The sequence below is a fragment of the Agelaius phoeniceus genome, chromosome 3, assembly GCF_051311805.1.
Source record: "Agelaius phoeniceus isolate bAgePho1 chromosome 3, bAgePho1.hap1, whole genome shotgun sequence".
NCBI classification, from domain to species: domain Eukaryota; kingdom Metazoa; phylum Chordata; class Aves; order Passeriformes; family Icteridae; genus Agelaius; species Agelaius phoeniceus.
The window spans coordinates 102,033,413-102,057,585 of NC_135267.1; the positions used below are offsets into that span (position 1 = coordinate 102,033,413).

General features: G+C 47.4%; 2 protein-coding genes across 4 annotated transcripts in view; both read right to left on the reverse strand.

Annotated features, from left to right (window-relative positions):
- Positions 1-898: 898 nt before the first annotated feature.
- Positions 899-9,974, reverse strand: CHGB (chromogranin B). Its single transcript, XM_054629358.2, has 5 exons — positions 9,815-9,974; positions 6,116-6,159; positions 4,800-4,893; positions 2,336-4,020; positions 899-1,266 (listed from the first exon to the last, which is right to left on the reverse strand). Exons 1-5 carry the CDS (start codon positions 9,861-9,863, stop codon positions 1,183-1,185), a joined length of 1,956 nt encoding a protein of 651 aa, XP_054485333.2. The 5' UTR covers positions 9,864-9,974; the 3' UTR covers positions 899-1,182.
- Positions 9,975-14,693: 4,719 nt separating this feature from the next.
- SHLD1 (shieldin complex subunit 1) overlaps positions 14,694-24,173 on the reverse strand; it is a 64,815-nt gene continuing 55,335 nt past the window's right edge. For 2 of the 3 annotated variants that reach the window (XM_054629361.2, XM_054629363.2), the window contains exon 3: positions 19,766-20,862. In XM_054629361.2, coding sequence (XP_054485336.2) covers positions 20,345-20,862 — 518 coding nt within the window. In that variant the 3' untranslated portion in view covers positions 19,766-20,344. Of the gene's footprint in view, positions 20,863-24,173 lie in introns of all 3 variants that reach the window. The other variant, XM_054629360.2, reaches the window with a different exon arrangement.

The following is a 24,173-nucleotide window of genomic DNA, read 5'->3' on the forward strand; positions in this document are numbered from 1 at the left end:
TTTATCTTTTTTCTTACTTTTCCCTCTTTTTGGAAATAAAAAGGTCCAGCATAGGCTTTAGGAGGACAATACTCTGCTGGCTGCACCCCCTTACACCCCAGTGAGAGCTTGTAGGGGCAGGAGGGCTTGGCCTCTATTCTGGAACTCCCTCATCAGTGTCTGGACAGAACCTGAAGCTTTGGGATCTAGTTCTGAGACTTGATAAAGCTGTAAAATTCAGTATTTTGAGGAGAGTAATGCTCTTTTAGGGCAGCCTTAGCTGGAAACAGGGGTTGTATTTCATGGAAAAAAGCAGTTTAGGGCTCCCCTTGGGAGAACAGGTACACTACATCTTCAGGTTTTATCTACCTCTGCTTTTTGTAAACCTCCCAGTGTTGTTTTTCTACTTTTGGGGAAGTTTCTCTTCGCTCTTTTCTTCTCCTCCTTATGTGAGCAACCCATAAAAGGAGAGGATGTAGATTTCACCATCTCTTCATTCTAGATGGCTGCTTATCCTAGGTACTGTGACAATAAAAAACAATAACACGGGCAAAACATATTTGCATAATAGATCAGTTTGAGAAATAAACAATGTTGAGTTAATTTGGGTCAAGGCCAAACTGGCTCCATTTCACCAGTAGTGACACTGACACAGTCTCAACACTGAATCCCAGTTTTTAAGTGTACCATAATCCTTGTAAAATGCAGTGAAAATGAGGAAGGAAACAAGAAATAAATCACTATTGAGATTTCAAATTGCTTCTTCCCTCATGTCCATGCAAAGTGGCAAACAAAATGCACAGATGGGCTCCTTGTAACTTTTAAAAGAGTGTTGAAGCACCACAGTTCTGTGCACTATCTACACACCTGATCAGCTCACTTTGAGATCACCCCAGCAGCCACATGAACAAGGAGAAGGTTTGGTCCAAGATCAATGGTTTTTATTATTGCAAACTCAGACAAATATATTCCTGAAGAACACTAACACAATTATCTCCAAAAGCATATTAAAAATACCTGCCCACATGAAAGGTTATGTTACTAAAATTCATGCCATTCAGGTCTCAGGAGCATAACAGCAAATTAAAGACACTTTCAGCTGTGTAAATCACTACACAAGAGTGGACAGTGAATAGAATTTCCTGGGTTTGGGGTTAACAACAATCCAGTGGCAGTGACTTTACCACAGAACACAGGACACCTTCAGCCTCTCCTGAGGCTGTTGATCTTCTCTGCTATGTTCTGCAGCTCCAGGTCCATGGTGGCCAGGTTTTCCAGCTGCTTCTCCTGTGAAAACAGAGCGTTTCACACATCATTGTTAACGCTGGGAAATGTTCTGTTCCAGGGAAAGGCCATTTCTAAGGCAGATTCTGTCCTGCGGCTTCCCAGTCCCTGAGCAGAGGGGTGTCAACAGTAGTGCAGCAAAGACTTGGGAGATTGGTGAAATTCCCTGCTTTGGACTGAACACGGGCTGGGGAAAGGATCAAAATTTTAATTGTGAGAGCCGGCCCTAGTTACAGCCTCATCTTTGTAGATTTAAAGCACCATTACCATCCATAGGTGGCCTCCTGCCATGTCACAGCTGCAGCTGCTGTCCCTGGGGGTCGCACAGCCAGCACAGGGGGCAGTGAGGGCACAGCTCCTCAGGCACAGAGAGCAGGAGAAGCTTTATGCACCAAGCCTTTACCGGGATGACTTGTTATCACCTGTATAAATCAGTGTCCAGCCTCCCTGCTCCCAGCACAGCTCTGAGCAATGCACAGACACACTGAAACACACCAGGAGGATCTGGCTGAGGGGAGCTAACTGATGGCTGTAGGATCAGTTTTCCTGGATGCTGGAGCAGAACAAGTCCAACAAAAAGAAGAGGATTCACTATGTGTGAACTACACGTAGGAGCTGGACTTCCAGGTGCAGTGCAGTTTCTGCTCTGCAATTCCAGCTGGGAAGTCCAAGGGCAGCTGATTTCCTTCTAAACACCCAACTCACTCTGCAGCTGGGTATTTTAAACAACCCGACAGCCCCTGTCAGTTTCCCCTCTGCCCCTGCTGCAACGTTTCTTCAGTCTGTGGAGCCTCGAGGGAGAGGCAGGGCCCAAAGGGGAATAAAATCTTTCCCTTCCTGCCTTGCAGCAAACAGGAGCTGTGTCTTTATCCCACAAATTGTGCCCTTGGGTAGTTCAGCAAACTCAAAATTTCACCGTTCAAAGAAAGCAGATTTTTAAATCACTGAAGATCTACTCACACCTTAACTGTGACTTAATCTTTGTGTTTTTCTGTGCAGTTTCTCAGCTGCCTTGGGAATGGATTTGGAAGTGCGTTTCCCCAGCTTTTCAGAGAAACTGCTGTGCACTTACCTCCTCTTCTGTCAGGGGCCTCTGGCTTAGGCTCCTTCTGTCATTCCCAGCCACGTGATGCTTCTTCAGGTCTTCTCCAGAGCTGTACAGCCCTGGGAGTTCAACTGACTTCTTCCTGTAGTTCAGAAGTTGTGCAAGTTGATCCATCTTGTTGTACTGCCTTTCCACATCGTATCTGTTCGCTTTGCCAGCATTCCTCTTCTCACTGCGCCTGTGCTTCAGAGCGCTCTGGAGTTGCTTTTCTGACCACCACTCGTAGTCATTGTACTCAGGGAAAAGGCTCTTCTCACTCAGGGCAGGCCTGCCTTCCTCCCTGCCCTCCAGAAGCTGCTCCCCTGCACTGTCCCTCTTGTCCAAGTGCTGGCTTTTCCACCACAGCAGTGGGTAGAACGGCCTGTAGGATGCTGCAGTTCTCTTCTCTTTCTCTGCAGGGAGATGGCCTCTGTACTCTTCTCTCTCTGCAAACCTCTCCTCCTCTTCATTTTCCACTTGGTCACTGCTGTGATGCTTCTTTTCCACCTCCTCCTCCTCCTCCTCCTCCAGGCTGTCCTCAGTGCTGTAGTGCCTGCTGGCCTGGCCCTTGTGCTCTCGGGCCTTCTGGGACCCCTCCTGTTGCCTGTTCCCTACCCGGGCTCTCCCTCCGACACGGCGCTGCCTCTCCTGGCTGAGGTACCTGGCCAGCTCCTCCTGGCTTCCATCAGCAAGGTACATCCTGCCCCCAGGATGGTGGGATCCACTGTGCTGCCTTCTCTCCTCGTGCCACTTCTCACTGCTCTCCTCACTGTGGTGGTGCCTCTTGTTTTCCTCTTCCCTGCTCTCCTGGCTCTGCTGCCAGCTGAGCTCCTCACTGCCCTGCTCTGCAGGCTCCTCCTCCTGCAGCCCCTCGGGCCCACGCCTCCCAGGAGAGCCACCCTTCTCCTCAGACTCTTCCTGATGTTTCTGTCGGTGCTTCCACTGCTCCCAGAGATTGGCCTCCCCTGGATGTGATCCCCCTGCTGGTTCCCCCCTCCCACCACCATGGCCCCTCTTCTCTTCACTGGAGTCACCTGCCCTGTGCTTCCCATGATAACCTTTGCCTTTGAAGGGCTCCTTTCCCTCCTCTCTTTCTTCACTCTCCTCAGATGCTTCACGCTGCTGCTGGTGGGAGAAAGCACGTTCCTGAGATTCATGGTGGTATTTCTCACTCCTTTCTTCCTCTCCCTCTTCACCCTCCCGAATTTGTTTGGAAGGGCTCTGCATTCCCTCCTCCAGGTGCCAGCGGCCCCTGGGGCTCTGATCATTCCCACCGCGGAACTCATCCACGCTCATGCCCTCAGAGTGGGACTTCTTGGTGACAACAGCAGCCTCTTCATCCTCACAACACTTCCCCTCTTTGCTTTCCTCTTCACTGTGGTAATTCCTCTCCTCCTCTCTCCCAGTTTCCTGGTAGTGCTTTTTTTCTTCCACGTGAAGTGTCTCATCCTGAGCAGGTGTGTGGTGTCCAGCCTCCTCCTCCTCGCTTTTACCTTCCTCATGAGCAAGTTTCTCCTCATCACCTGCTTCCATGTACTTTTTAGACTCCTCTTCTGCCTGCCTTTGCTCTTTCTCCACGGTCCCAGGAGGATGCTTTTCAGTCTCTGCTGGGTCCTTGGGATGCCTCACTTCAGGCTGTTCGGTTTCACTTCTCTCTCTGTCATTTTTATCACCTATAATAACAAAGGCAGCATCATGGAGTAATCCAACCCTCCACTGAAGTGTTATTTCAAAGACATGACTGGCTTCCCAAAGCACCAAGGAAATTTGGACAGAACTGATTTCTTAATTCTGCTTTCAAAATCATTACTTTGCCACTATTTAGTATGCTTGCCTGGAAAAGGATTAACTAACTAATTAACCCCACTTAATTAGGCATTTTACAAGTTCCTCTGGAATTTCCAGAATAAATTTCCTTCTCTGGCTTTTTTTGTGATCACATTTTTAGTACTGAGTCAATCTAGCTCTCATTCCCATTAAAAATCAATGGGATCTGGAGTTGTGTTCAGTTCTTTGAATGCCAGACCAGGCCCATCACAGATACTTATTCACAATAAAAAGACAACTATCTATTCAAGCTACCCAAAACCACCAGGGATTTTTTTTTAGCAAATTTTAAAAGTTTTTTTTAAAAATTGACTGAAAAAAAAAAGAATCAAAGAAATCTGATGCTTTGCATCTTCTCAGGCTACCTAAAGAGTTTGTCAAGTCCTCTCAGACTCTCCAGGTGGTTCAAGGAGGGAGCCACAAGTGTCAGGCAAGAATCCCTGGGAATTCCCAGGTCAGGCTGTTTGTTCCCTGAGCAAGACAGACAGAAGTACACCACAATTCTGGCACTGAAATTTGGAGGCACCAGTTTCTCACAGGCTCAAGTAACAGTTCACCAGCTCCAACACCAGAGAGAAACCATGCACCAAACTCCTTTCCTGAGTTCAGATAACGTTGTACTTACTCTTCTTTAGGATTTCTTTGCATTCAGGATTAATGGGGGGTGCATTGGGCTTAGAGAGAGCGTTGGACAGAACCTCCACAATGCACCGCGTTACCTGGAGGAGACAAAACAGGAGAGAAATCCTCATGGCAAAAATGGAAACTTTACTTCTGACCCAGCTGGTAGAAAAGCCTGTTGGAGATGAGAGTTCAGGCTGTTATTAATGAGTTTTGAGTAATCCTGTACATTTGGGCTCTGCCCCTCACTCCTATACCAGCAGGAAGAGAATACACAGGTCTTTTTATCTCCCCTTTTGTTTGCAGAGCTAAGGGGCTTCTTTTGTACCTTTTAAAATATTAAATACCCTACTCAGTACAAAGGAAAGTCAAACACCATGTTCCCAATTTTATAGGGAAACACACCCTATAAAATAAACAGACACAACACACATTCAAAGGATGAGGATTATCCTGTAGGATCCGTCCATATGAGGATGCTGCACAGGCAGTTTGGACTGCCAATACACTAAAACACCTCCATGTCCTCTGTCAGGGACACACTCCACACATTTTCACCTGTGTGTGCCCCCAGTCCTGCCTGGTCTTTAGCACAGAACATTCAACTGGGCTGTCTGGAAGCAGAGAAAATGGATTGATTTAGGAAAGTCACACAATGTGCTCTAATTCTAAGTACTACCTAAGTATCTCTTGTGTATGAAATGATTTTCAGGTGCTGAAGTTGATGGTGAGAACAAATGCTCCTGTTTGCTGTGGGTACAAGAGCCTCAGGCTGAGGAGGAGACGATGAAACATTTACAGAGCCATTTGTCTTTTAACTATTTCTGGTTATTACCAGGTGTTTGCTGATCTAAATGATCACAGCAACAACCAGTGCAGGGGGTCTGGTGTCAGCTCTGGAAGCAGCTGATGGCATTTATTTAATCACACAGGGTGAGATCTCTTTCCACAGAAGGAGAGGAAGGACTACATCATTGAGTCTGTTACACAGCTGGTAACTGTAGCTATTTCATCTTTCCCCAAAGCTGTCAGTACAATAATATGTATTGTGCAGTATTTCAGATCACTTTTCAAGCAGCTGTACAATGCAGAGCTTCACAAGTACCACACTGACACAAGAGCCAGTTCCCATTTCCACCAAACACACTGAGGTGCAGGCAGGCATCTGCTGGCTAAAGGCACTCTGAGTTCCACACCAGCCATCAGCTTGTAAGAAATTTACCCTTAGGAAAGAAAATGAAATATTGTCCTGAGAGTTTACAGAAATGGAGAACACATCACTGGTATTTTCTGGGGTTGGTTTGACAAGCAGCTACTCACCATTTCTTCAGTACGGTCTTTTTCCACTGGAACTGTGCTGGCACCTGGAAGAAAAGCCAGTTATTAGAGATTCATCAACACAAGCATCACTGACAGGAGTCCTCAAATTGGTCTGATGAGGTAGCTTGGGTTTTGGGTTGGCAGTCAACTAAACCAGGCACATTCCACATGAAATCTTTCCTTATTTGGATGGAAAAGCCACCTAAAATTGAGGCATAGCACGAGAGAAGAGGCATGGTAACACTTGTAGCACTAAAATATTATACACCAAGAATAATCCCACCCTCAAAAAATGCAACACCAAAGAAAGCCACGTTCAAATTCCAAAATGGAACTTTACTTTAAACCAGGTCCTTATGTAGCTGCACCTGTTTGATGGTTAAAAAAATAAATCAAAGCCAACAATCAAGGCCTATTTGCACCCCAAGAATCTTTTGGCTTCTTGGAGAAGCTCAATGTGCACCCCTTGCCAACAGCAGACCATTCTTTAAGACTTTAAAGCAGCTACTGTCCCAATCCTGCTGGAGAAATGTTGTCTCACTTGGAGGTGGCTCCTGCAAGGATGGAGAGAGCCAGAAGAGACAGGAAAATTTCCATTTACTGAGTGGTCCATTATCATTCCAAGAAATAAGCAAAACCCCCTCAAATCTCAGTGGAAAACTAGTCTAGAAGGAAGCAGTACAACCCATCCCTCACCCTCTCTGCCCTGAGGACATGTGGGATAACTCACACCTCCTTACACCAGCTCTACTGTACCTGGGCCAAGGAATTTGCTTTTGGAAAGAAGCTACTGCCCATAAAACCTCTGTGCTGCCTGATTTTGCCATCACTGCTGCAATGTCTCCAGCTGGTTAATGAGCTTGGCTGCTGTGTGTTACTAATGAACTGTGTCAATTCCCATGCACCTGGAGATTTCCAGGAGTGAGGTTAAGCCCCTGTGGCAGCCCCACAGCAGTGTGTGGAAGCAGGGCCTGTTGAATCCTGGCTGTGCAGGCCTCCCACACGGTGCAGAATCACAGCACACACACACACAGAGCTTGAGGTGCATCCCTGAAGTCCTTACATGGGAAAGGAGAGTCCTAAATACAACCACGACCTCTCTCTGGCTGGGTCGGTGAGAGACCTCCTGGAACAGATGAACACACAGCACATCATGGAGATAAAGGAGGTCAGTTTTACCTCTCAGCATCAGGAGAATGAGCACTGTCCCAAGGAAGACAGGAGCACGTAGCTCTACACTATTTAAAGAACACAACCTTTTTATTCTCTGTGCTGGCAGAGGAAGCAGACATCCCCTGGAGCACTGACTCAGAGTGTAATAGCTGAGCATCATACACTAATAACTCTGATATTTCTGTGCTCTCCCCCAAACACACATGCAGGGATGTGCTTCACCAGCCCCCAGCCCTTCCCTGCCTATACAAGTGCCATCAGAGAAGGGAACCCACACAAGAAGAGCACAGAAGGGATTCCCCTAAAATAGCACTGCATGCCTCCCCCAGAGTGGCAGGTGGTGTGTGAGGGGAGATGGTGCTGCTCAGAGCCAAGCCTCTCCCCCATCTCTGGCGTTCAGAGCTGCCTGAGGCAGCTCCAGCTCCTTTACTAACCCAGTATGCAAATGATTGCCAGCCTGCTGCAGGCAGGAGACAAAGCCCCTCCCACCAAAACAAGTGTTATTCTTACAAAGACATTCTCTCAATCCCACAGGTGCTGGGGATGTTGCTCTTACAGCAGGAGCTGCTCCCCGGCTCCACTCACTTGAAGGCACAGGTATGAATCCCTTCATGAGCTCTTCTTGGGGAGGCTCCTCTGCTCCTCCAGCCCCTGTGAAAACCTGAGAGGCTCCAGGGCAAACATCTGATTTTGTCCTTGAGTGATGCAGCCACAGCACATCTCCTGTGAGTGACACCCAGGTGATGGGATAAAGCACAGAGCAGACAAATTCCTGAGCGTCTTTTCCTCCTTCAGGCCACCCCCTGAGTGCTGTCAGTGGCACAGGAAGACAAAGTCAGGTTGTAGCCACTGTCTTTGCTGTCATTCAAAAGCTCTCAAGAGCTTGGTTAACAGTGAAAGCCAGCATGAACAAAGAGGGAGCATCATAACAACGTCAGGAGAACAAAATGGTATTGGACAAACCTCATATTAACCTGTCTGGAGAAACAGGATGAGACTCCAATCCATGCCAGAGCCTGAAATAACACCCTGAGGCAGCTGCTCTGCCAGGGCTGGGCCAGGAAGGCAGTGGGGAGCCAGCAGTGCCCCACTTTACCCAGTGCTGGCAGTGCCAGCCCCCAGTGCCAGCTGGCAAGAGCTCCCTAGGGGCCACCTGCCACCTGAAGGTGCTGGCCAACACGGCTGCCATCCTCCCCAGGTGTGCTCAGGAGGGGTGAGGCCACCACCCTGACAGGGACAGCAGGCTCAGGCAGCAGGACACCCACCCGTGGCCTTGCAGGAACACAGCAGGCACAGGGAGCACAGCAGGGTTCCAGAGCAGAGCAAAGCCAGAGCACGTGGCAGCATGGAAACCTTGCACCTGAACACACAGCAAGAAACAAACCACAGCCCCATGGAGCAGAGCTGAGCCCTGGCTCTGCTTTACCCTCCTGAACCAAGTCTGCCCAGGCAGTTGTGATCAGATTATTTGATTTTGCTTAAGTGCTGAGAGTTGATGAATATCATGAGAAATGATAAATGCAGGACAAATTCACAAGGTTTTTGCTTTCAGCTCCAAGATTAGAACAGATCTTCAGGTGGGTCCCTGATGAAATCCCCACATGGCTTTGTTTCATCAGTGCAGATGACTCAGTGCAGTGTCATTCCTCACCAAAATGTCACAGTGTCTTCCTAGGCAGGATCATTGAAATTTAGGCATATTGATTTGCAGGAGTACTAGAAAGTTCTTGAAGTTAATGTCTAACCAGTTCAACATTTGAAAGCACGACGGCCACAAAGGATGTAAAGTACCTGATCTGTTTGATCAGGTACTTTGATAAACAGGATAAACCTTTGATAAACAAGAAAAAATATTTGGTAATAAACCCCCATAGAATCTATGGAATAAGTGTGGTGAGCTTCTCTGTGCTGGGGTCTCTTCCCCTCCGTATCCCACCCTCTCTCTTTGATTTCAGTAAAGGCACTTGAAGGCAGTCAACTTCCTCACAGTCTCTGTACAAGTCCCAGAACTGTGGAGACTTCTAACAGACCTAAAGCCAAAATACTCAATCCAGAATGACACGGACTCTTTCAACCAATGATGTAAGTATACATAAAACACTACAGAGCCAAGCCACCACCTCATTCTATTGTGTTTAAGGTTCATTTCACCGTGGGGTTTTAGTATTTAATGCCGCGTGCAAAAAAATTAAAAACCCTGCGAGTCAAACCCGCAGAGCCGCTACTTTGCCATCACCTCCCGGCATCCAGCACCGGCTGGCACAACCCCAGCAGCACCGCTGGAACGAAGCAGCACCGAGAACTCTTTGTTGCAAAGACGCTGCACCGGGATAAAAATAAAGGCGGAGCAGACGGGGAGCTCTCTCCCAGCGCCATCCCCGCCGCCCCTTCCCGAGGGGCGACCCCGGGCTGCGGATCCCACACCCACCGCCGCCTCCCCGGAGCGAGCCCGCCCGTCCGTCCGTCCATCCATCCCTCCGCCGTTCCCCGCGCTCTCCCGGCGGGATGTGCCCCGTCCCCGCTCACCTGCCAGGGCGGCGGCCGCCAGGAGGGCGAGCAGCGCCGGCGGCCCCATGCTCGGCACGGCACGGCAGGGCTGGGCTGCGCTCGGCGGCTCCGGCGCGGTTTAAAAGGGGAGCGGGGGCGGAGGAGCGGGCGGGGGGCCCCGCCGGAGCTGCGTCACTGCGAGCCCCCGGGCGGTGCCGCCCCCGCGCCCCGGCCTCTCCTCTCCTCTCCTCTCCTCTCCTCTCCTCTCCTCTCCTCTCCTCTCCTCTCCTCTCCTCTCCTCAGCAGGGCAACTTTATCACAGGCTGGGCAAGCCGAGCTCGCTTTCACTTCCCTGGTAACTACCACAGCCGCCCTGCCCGATCCCCGACTAACACTTCCAAGACCCCCGTACATCCCCCCCTGCCGTGCCTCAGCAAGGGGGGAAAGCGGGGCTTCCCTGACTCTTTCTCCAGCTCGGAGGATGCGATAGCATCCTTAGGTCTTTCCCACCGTCAGTGGGATGCCGAAGGGAGGAGGTGCGGTAACCCATCCCTCAAACAGCTTCCACAAGGAATCACTGCCACGCTTCCACACCCTTTTCCTATCAAAGCCTCTTCAGGTGCTGCTGCAGCCTTTTCCTCCTGCAAGGTTTTTGTCCCTTCCCTCATTGCTTCCTCCTCTTACAGCTTCCCCCCCACCCCCTATCCAGTACACCCAGACCCCGACTGGGAAGTAATCCCAGTGCTTATGGCACCTGGGGAGGGAATGGCATGCAGTATTCCCCAAGAGTTCTACCAGGGAAATCACTGCTCTCAGCATCCATCTCCACAGGCAAACCTCTTATTTACTGTGATGATGCTCTGGGGAGCCAGAGGAAGCATACAGAGATCAAGTTTTACATCGTTTCCTTTAACAGCCCCTGCTATCCCAATTAGTCCGTAGTGGAATAAAAAGCTTAAATGACAAGTTGAAACGAGGAAGTCTGAATGTTCCACCCGGTTCCCTTCAGAGCCAGGCAAAGACCAGAACTCCTTTTGGTTTTCATTAACCCTCAGAGGGCCATCTCCAATTTTAAGTGTATTTACAGCTTTCTTTTTTGTGTTCAGAGCCAAGCAGATGGCCCTCTAACTGCCAGTGTTCCTGGAGGACAATGGATCTGTACACCAAGCTGGCAGTTCCCTCTGTTATCAGTCCTGTGCCATTCTATTGTCCATTAACAATGGCAGGCTGCTACAGCCACACAGCCTTTAAAGACAGAAAACAGGACACAAGCACAGTACTCTAATCCAACTCACCAGCAGGAAGCTGGTGAGGAATTCCAGCTCCATTTGAAGCCTGCTTCAGGAGACAGCCTAGAGGAGACACCAGGAGGCCAAGCCAGACACCTTGTTCACCTTGCATTCAGTTTGCCATTTCTGCAAAGTAACACAATCCAGTCACCAGGCCACCATGGAAGACAAACCACCTGCAATGTCTCCCAGCTCCCTCCTCATGCTGTTCTGTACTGCCTATGCCAGCTCCAACTCCACAGGCAGGTGCTTCTTTGGGAATCTCCAGTCTTGGCATTGGGAAGTCAAGAGCCTGTTTCAAAAGACTGACAAATTTCCCTGGCTCCAAGGCCCCCATATCCTTGCCCGTCTGTGTGAGGATTCTGCCTGGCCTCAACCTCCTCAGCTGCTCATGAGAAAGAATTTTAAGTGTAACATTTGCCTTTTATGTGTTCTCTGCTTCTGCAGGCATATAAATAGCATGTTTTGCCATCAAGTACATCGGGGTCTGCATGGGAGCACCTTCACACCTTCAGATTTGATCAGGTTTGAGGTTACAAAGATTTGCAAATGTTGTAGGAGGCCTCTGAGAGGAGTAGGGACACAACTGGTTGGAGTAGGTCCAACTCTGTCTTCAGGGTAGGATTCCAAAACAGGATCCCACAGACTCTTCTGCCAGCACTGGAAAACCAGAGCATCCAAGCATCTTACCCACAGTTAATTAAGTCAGCCTCTGTTCTCAAAGCAGTGTCACTTCACGAGGACTTTTACAGCCAGGTATCAGCTGGGGTGAGTTTCTCTGCAGATCAGGAGAGAGCTGTGACTGCACTAAATCAGGATTACTGCAGGCAAAGGCACATTTCATTTGATCAGCTGTGAGTGGCACACCCCAACCTCCTTTCTCAGATGTGTCAGTACTCTGACTGCAGTGACATCCACGCCTCGCAATGTTGTGACAATCTACTACTCTATGAATAAACACTATTTATCCTGTGGGATTCTCTCAAATACAAATGCTTTAAAAAGTTACACATTTGGCTCATGCTAGAAGCTGGAACTTCAAAGGATGACAAGCAATTTCTGTGCCTGAGCTCCTTCTAAATTGAGAGGAGACTGCATGAGGAAAATGAGGATTGCTCTTCTAATTAGGTGTGCTAGTGGGGATTATCTTCATTCTTACATGCCAATTAGTTTTCATGGCATTAAAATACTGCAGCCCATTTAATGAACAAACTCATCTCTTTCATTCAGGAGGTGCTAAGAGGATGGATCTGGAGAAAGGCAACTGCACCTAAAGGCCACCATCTATCCAGTTTCCCTAACAGAACCAAATCCTTTCAGAAACTTTGCCATATGCAATGCTCATTGTAACATAAGGGTGATGGAGCTACACAGCTGACACATTTTTGGGTCCTTCTTGCACAAAAATGAAACATAACTGTCACCACCTGTGGCCTTAGCACATGGCACCAGTGCCCAGCAAGCTGAGCTGCAGCTGAGACCCTGTGTGATACAGATGGGTGACTTCTGTAGCATGGGCAAATATCTTTTTTTAGTTTTCTGTATTTATATAGCACCTCACACTGTGGGTTTTATTCATGCTACATGCACTTAGGCAGTGCAGAAAAAGCTGCTAGAAACTGACTTCCAGTCTTTAGTCTCAAAAGACTTCCTTCATTAAAAAATCCAAAGAATTTACAGGGTATTTTTGCTTGAGAACCTTAAAAGTTCAGTCCAACTCTTCCTGAATTGTCTTTCTTAGTCTTCTTAAAAAAACAAATTTTCTTCACTTGTAACCCTCTTCCATGCAGGATCCTTCTAGCTCCTGTTTTTCAGTGATGTATCTATTCCACAGAAATGAGGTCAAATATTATATGGCCTAACTGAAAAGAGGTTTAAAAGAAGCCTACAAGGGATGTCATAACTATTAAATGGTATGAAAAATACATGCACAGACCCTGCTGTGGTCTTCTGGAAAAAGCCCTGTGCTAACTGATATTAATCCTCAGGGCTTCTGGATCCACTCACAGGCTGCAGAATGAAAGAAAAGAAACCATGAAACCCAAAACAAAGCCAAACCCAAAACAGAGGTGAGAGAAGGAAGACCAAGTATAAACACAACCATTTATCCAGTATCCCAGGTTTTCCATAGAACATCTTACTGCTCACACATACCTCTCTTGATCCCCAGTCATCCTTCTCTCAGTTTGTTAGCTCAGACAGTAGAAAATGGGATTATGCTGCAATACAAAAATAAGTTTAAAATGATAGATAGATAGATAGATAGATAGATCAATAGATGGATAGATAGATGGATGGATGGATGGAGGAACGGAAGGAAAAGGCAGGACAAGGACAAGGAAAAGGAAAAGGACAAGGAAAAGGAAAAGGACAAATACTTGGGAGTGTAGGGGCAATTTTTCCATACTGCTGTCAGAATGAAGTGCCACTTCCTAGGTCCTTCCCTAGTAGCAATTTGCTGGCATTGCTTGCTCCAGGCAGGAAATGCAAGTTAGCTCCTGCAATTCCACTGGTAAATGTCTCCATGGGAAAGATGACACTGATGGGAACCAACAGGCACATCTCCTCCTAGAAGAGAAAGTTGGAATTTGCCTAATATTGTGGGTGCCATTGGCATTTTTAGTCACAAGACTTCATTTTTTTCTGAGCTGCCACTTCTCACCTGATTGTCTGCCAAAAATGATCTGCTGGACTCCAAGTCCAAAGTGACCACTCCAGAGGAATTGGCCATCAAGTTAAGATGCAGCTTTTAGATCTGAGCAGGGACACAAGGAGCCCTGACACGATTACTCATGGCTTTATAAATTGGGCTATGACTAAACCTTCTCCCAGCCTCAGCTGTCACCAAATTGCTTTGCTGACAACAGAAGCAACCTCCACAGCCCTGGGTGTCTCCTCCTCTACGAGGGGGGAAGTAAGAGCACCCAACACCCCCCTGACCAGAGAGGAGTCTGGACAATGAACAATGCCCAAAAGCTGCCACCACATCTCTCTGGGCTGCCTTTTGGAGGACTTGCATCACTGCAGAACTGCAGTTCTCAGGCAGTTGATGCCCAGAGAGCAGCTGGAGGTTGCTGGAGCATCTCTCCCTGCAGGCTGGGCACAGCTGAGCTCACACCCAGGTGCTGCTCCAAAGAAAACCTTTCATGAAACAACCTCTGCCAATGCCCCCTGCCCTTTTTTCACTCACACTAGTTAATCAACCTCCTTGGTGAACTTTGGGTCCTCTGTAGGAGAATAAAAAACAGGATAGAAATTTCTTTCAGCAAGCAAAATGTGGACACTTAAGCCCTCATATTTTGAGTACTGCTTGTCATTAAGCAAAAATTACTTTATTAGTTGCCTTTGCACTGCAAATAATTACATTTAGGCCATTAAATTGCCCCATTCAGTGTTTCTGCCTGCTTTTTGTCAACTGTGCATGTTCCATTTAATATTTAAAGACTGGGGCACTCCTCTGGCTTATTTAGTAATTAATTTCTTTAAATATTCATAGCACTTTGACTCTCAGCAAGGGTTCTGTTTGGTAAGAACAATACTCTTCTGTGCTTGATAGAGTCATGGAAATTTCAGAGGCAAATTTCCATTTTGTAGCATAAAAACATATAGATTTCTGCAACAGACTGTAATGATTTCAGAATAAAGTTTTTATTACTGAACATGTATGTACTGAAAAAAACAATCCAATTATGCCCTTGCACATAATTGCATACTGAAAACAGTGTTGAGAGATCTATTTTATGACAGCAGTATTCACACAGCAGAAGGAATCGCCCAAGAAATTTTCCATCACCTTTTTTTGAATTGCCACTGGCACAAAGAACAAAATCCAATTGCAAAAAAAGCCTAGGAAAGAGAGACCACAACCTAGAAAATGCAGGAGGATATTTTGCTAGCATCTTTTCCCCTTAGAATATCGTTTTCCTTTTGAATACCCTGATTTTAAGACTTTTAGGCCCTTTGTGCGAAATGCTGTGTGCTTATCGAAAAACCTTAAAAGGCTTAAGCTTAAAGGCAGTCTTGGGAAATGAAAATAGCAGGAAGATGCTCCATCTGTGTAAATTTGTCTAGTAATCCTGATGGTGGGAAGGTGATCCAAACAGGAAAGAGACCTTGAAAGAGACTCTGCTACCCTGGATATAAGAAAGAGCAAGCTACAGTGGGTGGCTTTGCCAGCACTCAGGTGAGGCACACTGAGCCCGATTTTTTTAGGTAAAAATCAGCTGCAGAAGCACCCCATGGGAATGGGAACAGGAGGAAGTGGCACAGGAATCAGTCTGATGCTTGTCCAGCACACCACTGCATTTTCAGCCTAATTCACTGCTGCCTTTGGAAAGACTCCCCCAGCCCTCAAAACAGCAGTCTGTCTCCTCATCCCAGAAGAACTCTTTTTCCTAATAATTCACGTGCAACCAGGCTATTCTTGAACACCAGACAAGCAGCATTAACACTCCCAGAGACAGAACCCAGCCACAGTGCTTGCCTGCACTCACACGTTTGTTTATCATGTGGCGCTCAGCTTGTCCCAGGGAAGATGCAAAAACAAGGACCAAAACCAAGCTGGCCTCACAGAACACGTGCTGAGCTGCTTCTTAAACAGCAGGGCCTGGACCACAGATGCAAAAATCTCTATTATTGTTTGAACCTCTAATTGCAAGTTTCTGAGGGGAATTGCTGTTAGAGATGTGGGTGTAAATGCTCTGCTCTTTCACTCTTTCTTTGAAGCTCTCTGATACCCAAAACAAGCTGCTGGCAACTTAGAAAAAACTAATTGGTGGAAGTCACACTGAAAATGTGTTGCAGGGCACAGCATCCCCACCTCACTATCCTTAATTACAGAATCACTCTGCTTCTCTGGCCAGGAGGTGCTGATTTTAACACCCATTTAAAACCATTCCTGGCTCATCTCTCACAGCAGTGCAGGTAACACTGGAAAGTGATACCTGCCTAAGGCTGACTGACATTTCCCATTACAAGAACCTACCTTCCAATGTAAGTGAAAGTTTGTTTGGCTTGTACTGAGGGTGAAATTTTCTATGATAGTTGTTCTTTCATTACAAGACTTTCCCTCCCAAGTCCCAGCATCTGCAAACAAACAGGCAAAGGCAATTTTAAAAAAGGTTTGACTTTTCAGCCACAAGTTTTCTGGCTTTGGTTAGCTCCAGCTATTGCTTTAATCACATCTTTTTATTTCATGCTCTGTGTGCTATGTGCCAGATTTTACTTTTAAGGAAGAAATGCTGGCATATGCTGTTGCCTAATCGATGTGTGGGGGAAAATAGTCATTAGGGAAAGCCTACAGAACAGGGTATTTTTAACATGAACTTCTGTGTTGTGGGAAAACATATGCCCCACACAAAATCACCAATGCTCAGTAATGGAATAGCCACATTTACACAGGATGTACACTGCCTGTCTTATAGCAGTTTTAACAACCTATGTCCTGATACATCCAGGCACACCAAAGCACCTTAAACTCCTGGGGGAAAATCCCCTGGGGTGTAAACAGCCCTGGCTCCATTCACTTCATTGAGGTCAGCTCAGGGCTTGCTTCAGCACCTGTGGCAGGAGCTCAGCTCTCCTTGGCTGCTTTGGGCTCCAGGACTGGGTAGGTCGCTGGCATGAATCAGCACCTCCCACCAGCAGCCGAGTGGGAGGGAAAATAAAAATGCAGTCGGAGTAAGCAGCAGAGAGGCCATTGATACCAAACGTCCTGGAGCAGCTCCCAGCCAGGGAATGACTGAACAGCAGCAGCATTCAGCAAGGATGACACAAGAGCTTGGATCAGGCATTTATGGAAGGGAGCAGAGGCAGCACTCTCAGCCTGCCAGAGCTGGTCCTGGCTGAGCCCCGGGGCCACTCCAGTGGCTGCAGTGCATGGGCAGGGCTCAGTGCCTGCAGCAGCTCCCTCACCCTTCTGACACACCCCTCTGGGGATGCTGGCCCAGCTCAGTTGCCAGACACCCACCCCAAAGCACATACACCTCTAACAGACCCTGGCTGGGATGTGCATCTGGGCTGGGCAGCAGGGAAACCCCCGGGCCAAGGCAAATCCTCACCATGCCCTGTGTTCCTCCTACTTGGCAATGGGGGATCAATTTTGGCCTTGCTTGTCCTCCTTATGGGACTGAATCCCCATCTTTTACTTCACTTACACTTTGCCTGAGGATCTTGTGGGATCTGGTATACCCAGAGCCCTAAAAGGTGATGTAGGTTTTCAGGTGGTGTTCTAAGGCTCAGAGAGCCGCTCCTTGGCTGTGAGCCTTGAACAAACAGAAGGAAAAATATCCCTGGATTTGTTCTGCAGTGTAAGCCCCCAAATGCCTTTGCTAAAGCAGCCTCCACACAAAGGGGGATGCACAGAGGTGCCAGCAGCTGGCTTTGCCAACAGAGGTGAGAACCACCAGTGCTGGGGAAGCCAACAAGCTGGGGAGATAGGGTGAGCTGAAACCACACAAGTGTCATAACTAAGTCAAGTGCAAGCCAGGGAGAGAGGAAGGCACTTCACCTCCCAGGAAGAAACTCAGTTTCTCAGATTAGTGCACAGGCTGGGGGGAAATGGACAGAACATGGGACATTTCTGAGAGGGCTTCATACCACTCTTGGGACTTGCCATGCAAAAAGACTGTCTTTTACCTTGAGGAAGCCATGGATAGTCATACCCATGGCCCACTGGAAGTGAGCAGCACACAGAGCTGCAGCACTCCTGATTCTGAGGGGTGCAAACTTCTCAAAAGACTGCATGTTTCAGCAGCACAGAGATTACCATGTCCTCTGCAAGATGCCAGACAAGATTTGTAGATATGAGTCATAATCCAAATTTTTCAGCTGCATCCAGTCTGTTCTGCCTACGTTGGTCCTTAAAATTGAACAGTTTCATGCTCTCCTCTGCCAGTATCTCTCTTCATGCTCTTCCAGCAGCCACCTTTTCTCTGTTTTGTCATTCTGAGCTTCTTTTCTCTTCCATCAAAACCCAGTAGGGATGTCTCAAACATTAGTAGTAGCGGGTCTCTCTTGAAGAGCAGGAACTTCCTATTTTTCTGCAAGTTTTCTTTGTGGAAATTGAATGTCTTTGGCTTTTTTTTAAATTAATTTTTTTTTTTAAGTTTGAATAGGAGACCAGATGGTTTTCAAGCTAACCTAAAGAACTGACCAATTCATCAACAAACCAAACACAGCAATTGAAGGGATTCAGATGCAGATGCAGACCTCTGATTTCTCCATCTCTCTCTTCATGGGAGTTTACTTCCCTTAAAATGGCAGTTAAGAGGTTTTGCACAGCAGCTAATTTGACTGTGTGGAACAGCATAAGCACTGGCAAAGATTAAAAGCAACAACATGTGATTCACAATGAAGACCTTCCTTTTTCCCTGTACATCCTCAGCAGTATCTCCCTACATCTGTCAAACCAGTGCCCTTGTGGCTGTGACAGATCCGTGGGGGTTAAGCAGTGTGAGCTGGCAGAGGGGCCATGATGTTTCTGTAATTACTGACAGCACACTCAGGAGCATGCTTGCTTTTTCCAGCTGTATCTGTGGCTAAACTAGCTGATATTACCATTCTCTATGGTTTTTGCCAACAGGATGCTTTCATCTGGATTTTGATACACAAGCACCTGTGGGTTTCTTTGCTACTACAGAAATGATGCTGCATCCTCACCTGTTTTTTTCCCCTTAGCACCATTAACTTGAGTAATGCTGGGGGAGCTGCTGAAGGTCTGCTCCAATATTCTGTGTGCCCTCCAGCACATGTACAACACCTCTGCCATAAAAGCAAGCAAGCAACACACAGAGCAGGACCACCACAAAGCTAAATGTATTGGTTCCATGATGACTCAGGGACAGGAAACTAAACCCAGGCCCTTCCAATGTAAATCTATTTGCAAAGAGAAATTAAACCAAGTCCTAAGACTTTGGCCATAACTTGCAGCCAGCTGGGCCCCCTCCTGCTCTGACTGAAGGCAGCAGCCAAATTTCCATTGCCTTTGCTGGAAACACCTGCAGAGCACAGCAGTTGTGCCAATCTGCCAGGGGCAGCAAGGCAGGAATAGCAGCCCCATCTGGGACTGCAGGAGGGAATTGTGACATGCAGGAACACAAACACCAACTCTGAGATCTGGCCACTGTGGACAGGGAGTGGATGAGAGGTTTGCAGCTGGGCTGGCAAACACTGGACACCAAATACCAAAACTGGTGTGAGCCCTGTGGCTGTACTGGAGCAATCACACTGATGGTGACCTTTGAGACTCCAACCACCTCTTCTGTCCTTCTCCTTTGCCCATCTGCTGACATCTTAAACACTTCCCTTCCACTGGCACTCTGTGCTTCCTTGCTCACACCCATGCTGCAGAATGGCCTCACCAGTCAGCAAACAACATCACTACAGCAAACTGCTCTTTCAGTCCACAGGCCAGTGGGTGGAAAACATGCACAAAGACATTTATCTGCCTGGCAGAGGCAGTAAAACAACAAAGAAGCCACCGAGCTGGGAGGCTTCTGAGAGAGAAACCTTAAGTGTCTGTGTGGGCTCATTGCTCTGTTGCTGACTGACATCAGCCTCTTTGGGCTCAGAGAGATCCATTTCATTTTAAAAGGAACTTTCCCCCAGGGATCTCATTAGCACCACCATGAAAGTCAGAAAGGAACTGAAGGTTGTTGGGGGAGGTAATGGTGAGGAGGTAAATAGGACAGAAGCACTGTCAGAGAGCACACTCAGAACTGTATTTTCTCTTTCTCATGCACACACACACTTTTTCTGTCAGAAAAACTCACTTGGCATTGCAGTAATGAACTGTGGGGTTATATGTCTGTAGGTAAAAACACAGAGCTAACAGGCACCCTGTGGAGACAGATACTCAGAACAAAATCTTAACTTTCCCTCTGCAGAGCTGGAGCACACCATGCCAAGGTCATTCAAACATTCTGTTCTAGCCAACAGCATTGGACAGCAATGCCCACCCAGGGGCTGAATTTGGGCTGGACCACTGTTACCCTGGGGTAAGGATGCAGGCCAATTTAAAAGCCTGGTAGGTATAAATTATCATGTCTGATGTCCCAGCAACAAACACTGCATCAGTCGACACGTCCCAAGCAGTTACACAGATGCTCCTAAAGCAGTGCTGCCCTTCAGAGAGCAAGGTGCAAGGTCTGGTGTGGGTGAACCCCTCCATGGAGCATCTGGTGCTGAAGGTGGTGCTTGGAGAACAATGTCTGTCTAAGAAAGTCACCTCTTTCTGGAGTGAAAGCAAAGCTTCCATGACACAAACAAAGCAGTGTCTTGCTCACTTCTTGTGTGACACATCAGGGCTACGTTCTGCCTGTGTTTGTTTCAAGAGGAACTGCAAGACATCATCTGAGAGTCCAGGTGTCCTCCTCCTGTTTTCCAACAAGACTTCTCCTTCAGCTGGCTTTGAAAAGCAAGCAGAAGGGGGGTGGTTTGGAAAGATCTTACATCCATCTCTGTTCAAGACCAGCTGTGCCATTTGCAGGCATCGTGACACATATTTTGTCCCATCTTTTTGCTCCAGCTCTGAAATCTTCTGTGACAGACACCGTGAGGCAGCCTCGTAGGTCGGATCCTCTCTCTCTGGCTGCTTTCTGCAATACATTTTGTAGAAGCAATCCAGAGAGTCCCTGATGCTGGGATCTTCTGCACCACCACGTTCATACATCCATGAGAGCACATCATTAGGTTCAGAGGGCTCACACAGCCCTGCTTTTAGGTAACAGCTCACGTTTGCTTCCTCAGAGCCTTCAGCAGAACAGGCTGCAGGACCTGCAGATGATGGATTGCTCCCTCCTGCAAACAGAGGATCAATGAAACTCATTAGTCACCTGGTCATCCCTGTGGCAAAGTCTTTTTCTGTCCCCCTCCCACTGCAGTCTGGCAAACAGGCTCTTTGCATGAGAAAGCAAGTGCTGCTCTGAACACAGCTGGGCTGCCACAGGGCCTTTCTGCACAGGTTGGTGTAAGATGGGCTGATTTGGGGATCTCACAGTTGTCCCAGCCTTGACACTGCAGTGACTGGACCTAATTGGTGGTACAGATCTCCTGGCTCCTCTCAGTTACACTTCCAAAGAGGTGGAAATTAGGATCTGCTGCTCCTGGAGATGACAGCTGACCCACAAGGAAGTCTGGTTTGCAGCTGAGACACTTCTGCATCTGTTTCAGTTTTTTCCCTCATCCCTGGGTCTAATCCTTACTTTTAATAGTTCTCAACTTTACTCCAGCACAACGTGCAGTCCTGACCTCCAGCTTTCAGCCAGATTCACAGCCTCCAAACCAACACTGTTCTGGTGACTGCATGGAGTTTCAGAATGAGGACTGCAAAGGGGGACTCTCTGCTTCCCCATGAAATCCCACTTTTGCATCCCCACTGCACTAAACGCTCTCCCCGCACCCTGATGGATTTTTTATGGATAAAATTATTGCAAAAGCCAAGGACTTGTTTTTGCCTAGCTCTTCTCCTCCTTCCTTGCTGACCCACATCTCTGGATAACAGGGCTGTGGTTTTCTCTTGCTTCAGAGCATCAAGGGGGATGCTTTGCACTAATTAACACAGCACAACAGGGACACTTGGCAGTGACAAGACCAGGACAATCAGCCAGCTTCTAGGAGGAAGAAATTCCACAAAGAGACCTTGAATTGGGCTCTGGTAGCCAGGCAGTGCCTCTGACTGCAATCTCAGCTCCAAGCCCACTGCACCAGACCGTTTGCCAAGCACCTGAGTCACCGACAAGGAAATTTTCCAGGGCTCAGCCAGAGGCTGCACAGCCGTCATCTGCAAGTTACATAAGCAGGATGCAGGCAGTCAGAAAATAGCTTGGTCTTTTCTAATTCTGTGAGATGTGAAGCAGAGTGCAGTCCTTCATTCTGGTAGGAGACCATGTTCAAAGGGAGTCTCAGTGTGCTGGCAGAAGGCTGTTTTTCTCTCCTGGTACAGAGAGCCACCCTTCCCTTCCTAAGCAGGGGTTCATTAACGTGAAATTAAGCTGTCTGTGCAAACACACTGTACCTCATCTCTTTCTTCCTGTCCCTACCTCCTATCTTTGATCTTTCTTCCCAATTGCACTTCATCTCTGATTATGCAATTTTAAATAGAACTTTCCCTCCCCTTGCAGTGTCACTTCCAATGCAGTACAAAGAAAAGCTTGGTGGCCTTCTTTTAACAGTGAGCTCTGGCATCAGAGTAGCAGAGCAGAGAATGGGTCCATTTTTCCTCAGTAACCCCTCAGCCCATGCTAAGTTAGAACTGAAGCCTCTTGCATCTCTGATAATTCAATCAAGTGGCAACTGGACTCCAGTGCCACTGGACTGTGGCAATTGCAGACCCCTGGGCTGTGCTGGCCTTTTGCTACCTCCTGCTCACAGCCACATTTTGTGACAGAGCAGCAGCTGCCTCCAGCTACGCACACCAAGCCGGCGTGACTTGGGAAAAGAAAAATTCTGTTGGTTTCATGTTGTCAGGGGAGACTTTAGCAATGCTGCTTTGCCTTTCTCCTACCATCTAAGTTTGGGTATTAGGAAAGATTTCTTCACGGAAAGGGTTGCCAAGCACTGGAACAGGCTGCCCAGGGAAGTGGCTGAGTCACCAGCTCTGGAGGTGTTTAAACAACATGTAGATGTGGCACTTGGGGACATGGTTCAGTGGTGGACTTGGCAGTGTGAGGTTTATGGTTGGACTCAATGATTTTAAAGGTCTTTTCCAAGTTCAGAGATTCTACTGCTTTTTATTCCACAGTCAGTATGGCCCATAAAGCTGACATCTTATGCTGAAGCACAACCCACCACAGAAGTGACCAGTAAGTGTCGCAGGGGTATATTCTGGAGTGTGATTAATCAGAACATTCAGAACATATTTGATCATTATTATTATTATTATTATTGTGAGAACAGTTTTCTTTCAGTTACTGGTTCAGATTTATGCATCTCTATTTCCCAACAGTAGGTCCTATCCTCCTAGTGGATTACTTTTCCAGCAAGCCTTCTTAAAGCAAGATTGCCAACAGGGTTGGATGTCCCAGCCCTGGAGTGTTCAAAGCCAGGCTGGCTAAGGCCTTGAGCAGCCTGATCTAAGGGGAGGTGTCCCTATCCATGGCAGGGGCTGGGACTATGTGGTCTTTAAGGTCCACTCCAACCCCTCAGCATGCTATGACATGAAAAGTTGGATGCAGAATTCCCAGAACCAATCTATACCTCACAAAGTGCTGCCTTTCCTCAGCTTTCCTGACAATTTCCCAATACATTCTCAAATTGTGTGTCAAGACTGATGTTTGAGAATATACCCAAACCTTTTCCTGCCTCAAAGTTACCAGTTAAGGTAGAGATCCTTCCTTGATACCCTCTAAAGAGCTGGTGCTGCTGTTGGAAGGTGCAAATCTCGTGAATGATTTATAAACCACAGACAACAAGCACAGCAGCAGGATGCCTGCAGGGTCCAGAAAGAGCTTCTCAGCTGGAGCACACACAGAGCATACAAGCACACATTGTAGACCAGCAAACATGCTGCTAAAGGCAAAGACAGCATTCAACTCATCAATCCCTTTGCCTCTCCATGCACATGCACCCATCAGAAAATCTGGGATTCTCTCATAACACACAGCAGTGCTGCTTCAAAGCCTAGACCTCTCTGGCCACCTCTCAGCAGCAGGAAAATGTAGTTTTATAAATGCCTTTGTAAAATCCTTCCATGGCAAGCTTAACAACACAGCTGTCACACACCCTTGTGTTAGCTTGGCCCAACACCTACAGGGGTCAAGGCAAAGATGAGCAAGGCTGAAAACTCTCACTTCTTTGCCTGCAATAGGATTTCATCACCAGAGAATCTGGCTCATTATTTTTAGCTATTTTCACTCATTTTTACTACCAAATATTAAAGGGGGGAAAAAGCACCAATAGAAAAGCCCCAAAAAACTGAAGCAGTCATTATTAATGTCTATTTCATTCTCACATGATGGATAATCATGAGTAAGAATGTATATTATTTCATCTGTTCCTCCACTCCATGCTAATTGAAGTTCAGCATTTGCAACTAATTAGTAAAAGAGCTGGGGGCAGATAAAAAGATAGATATTCTTGTGTTTATAAACCTGCTGATGAAAATTTAAAAG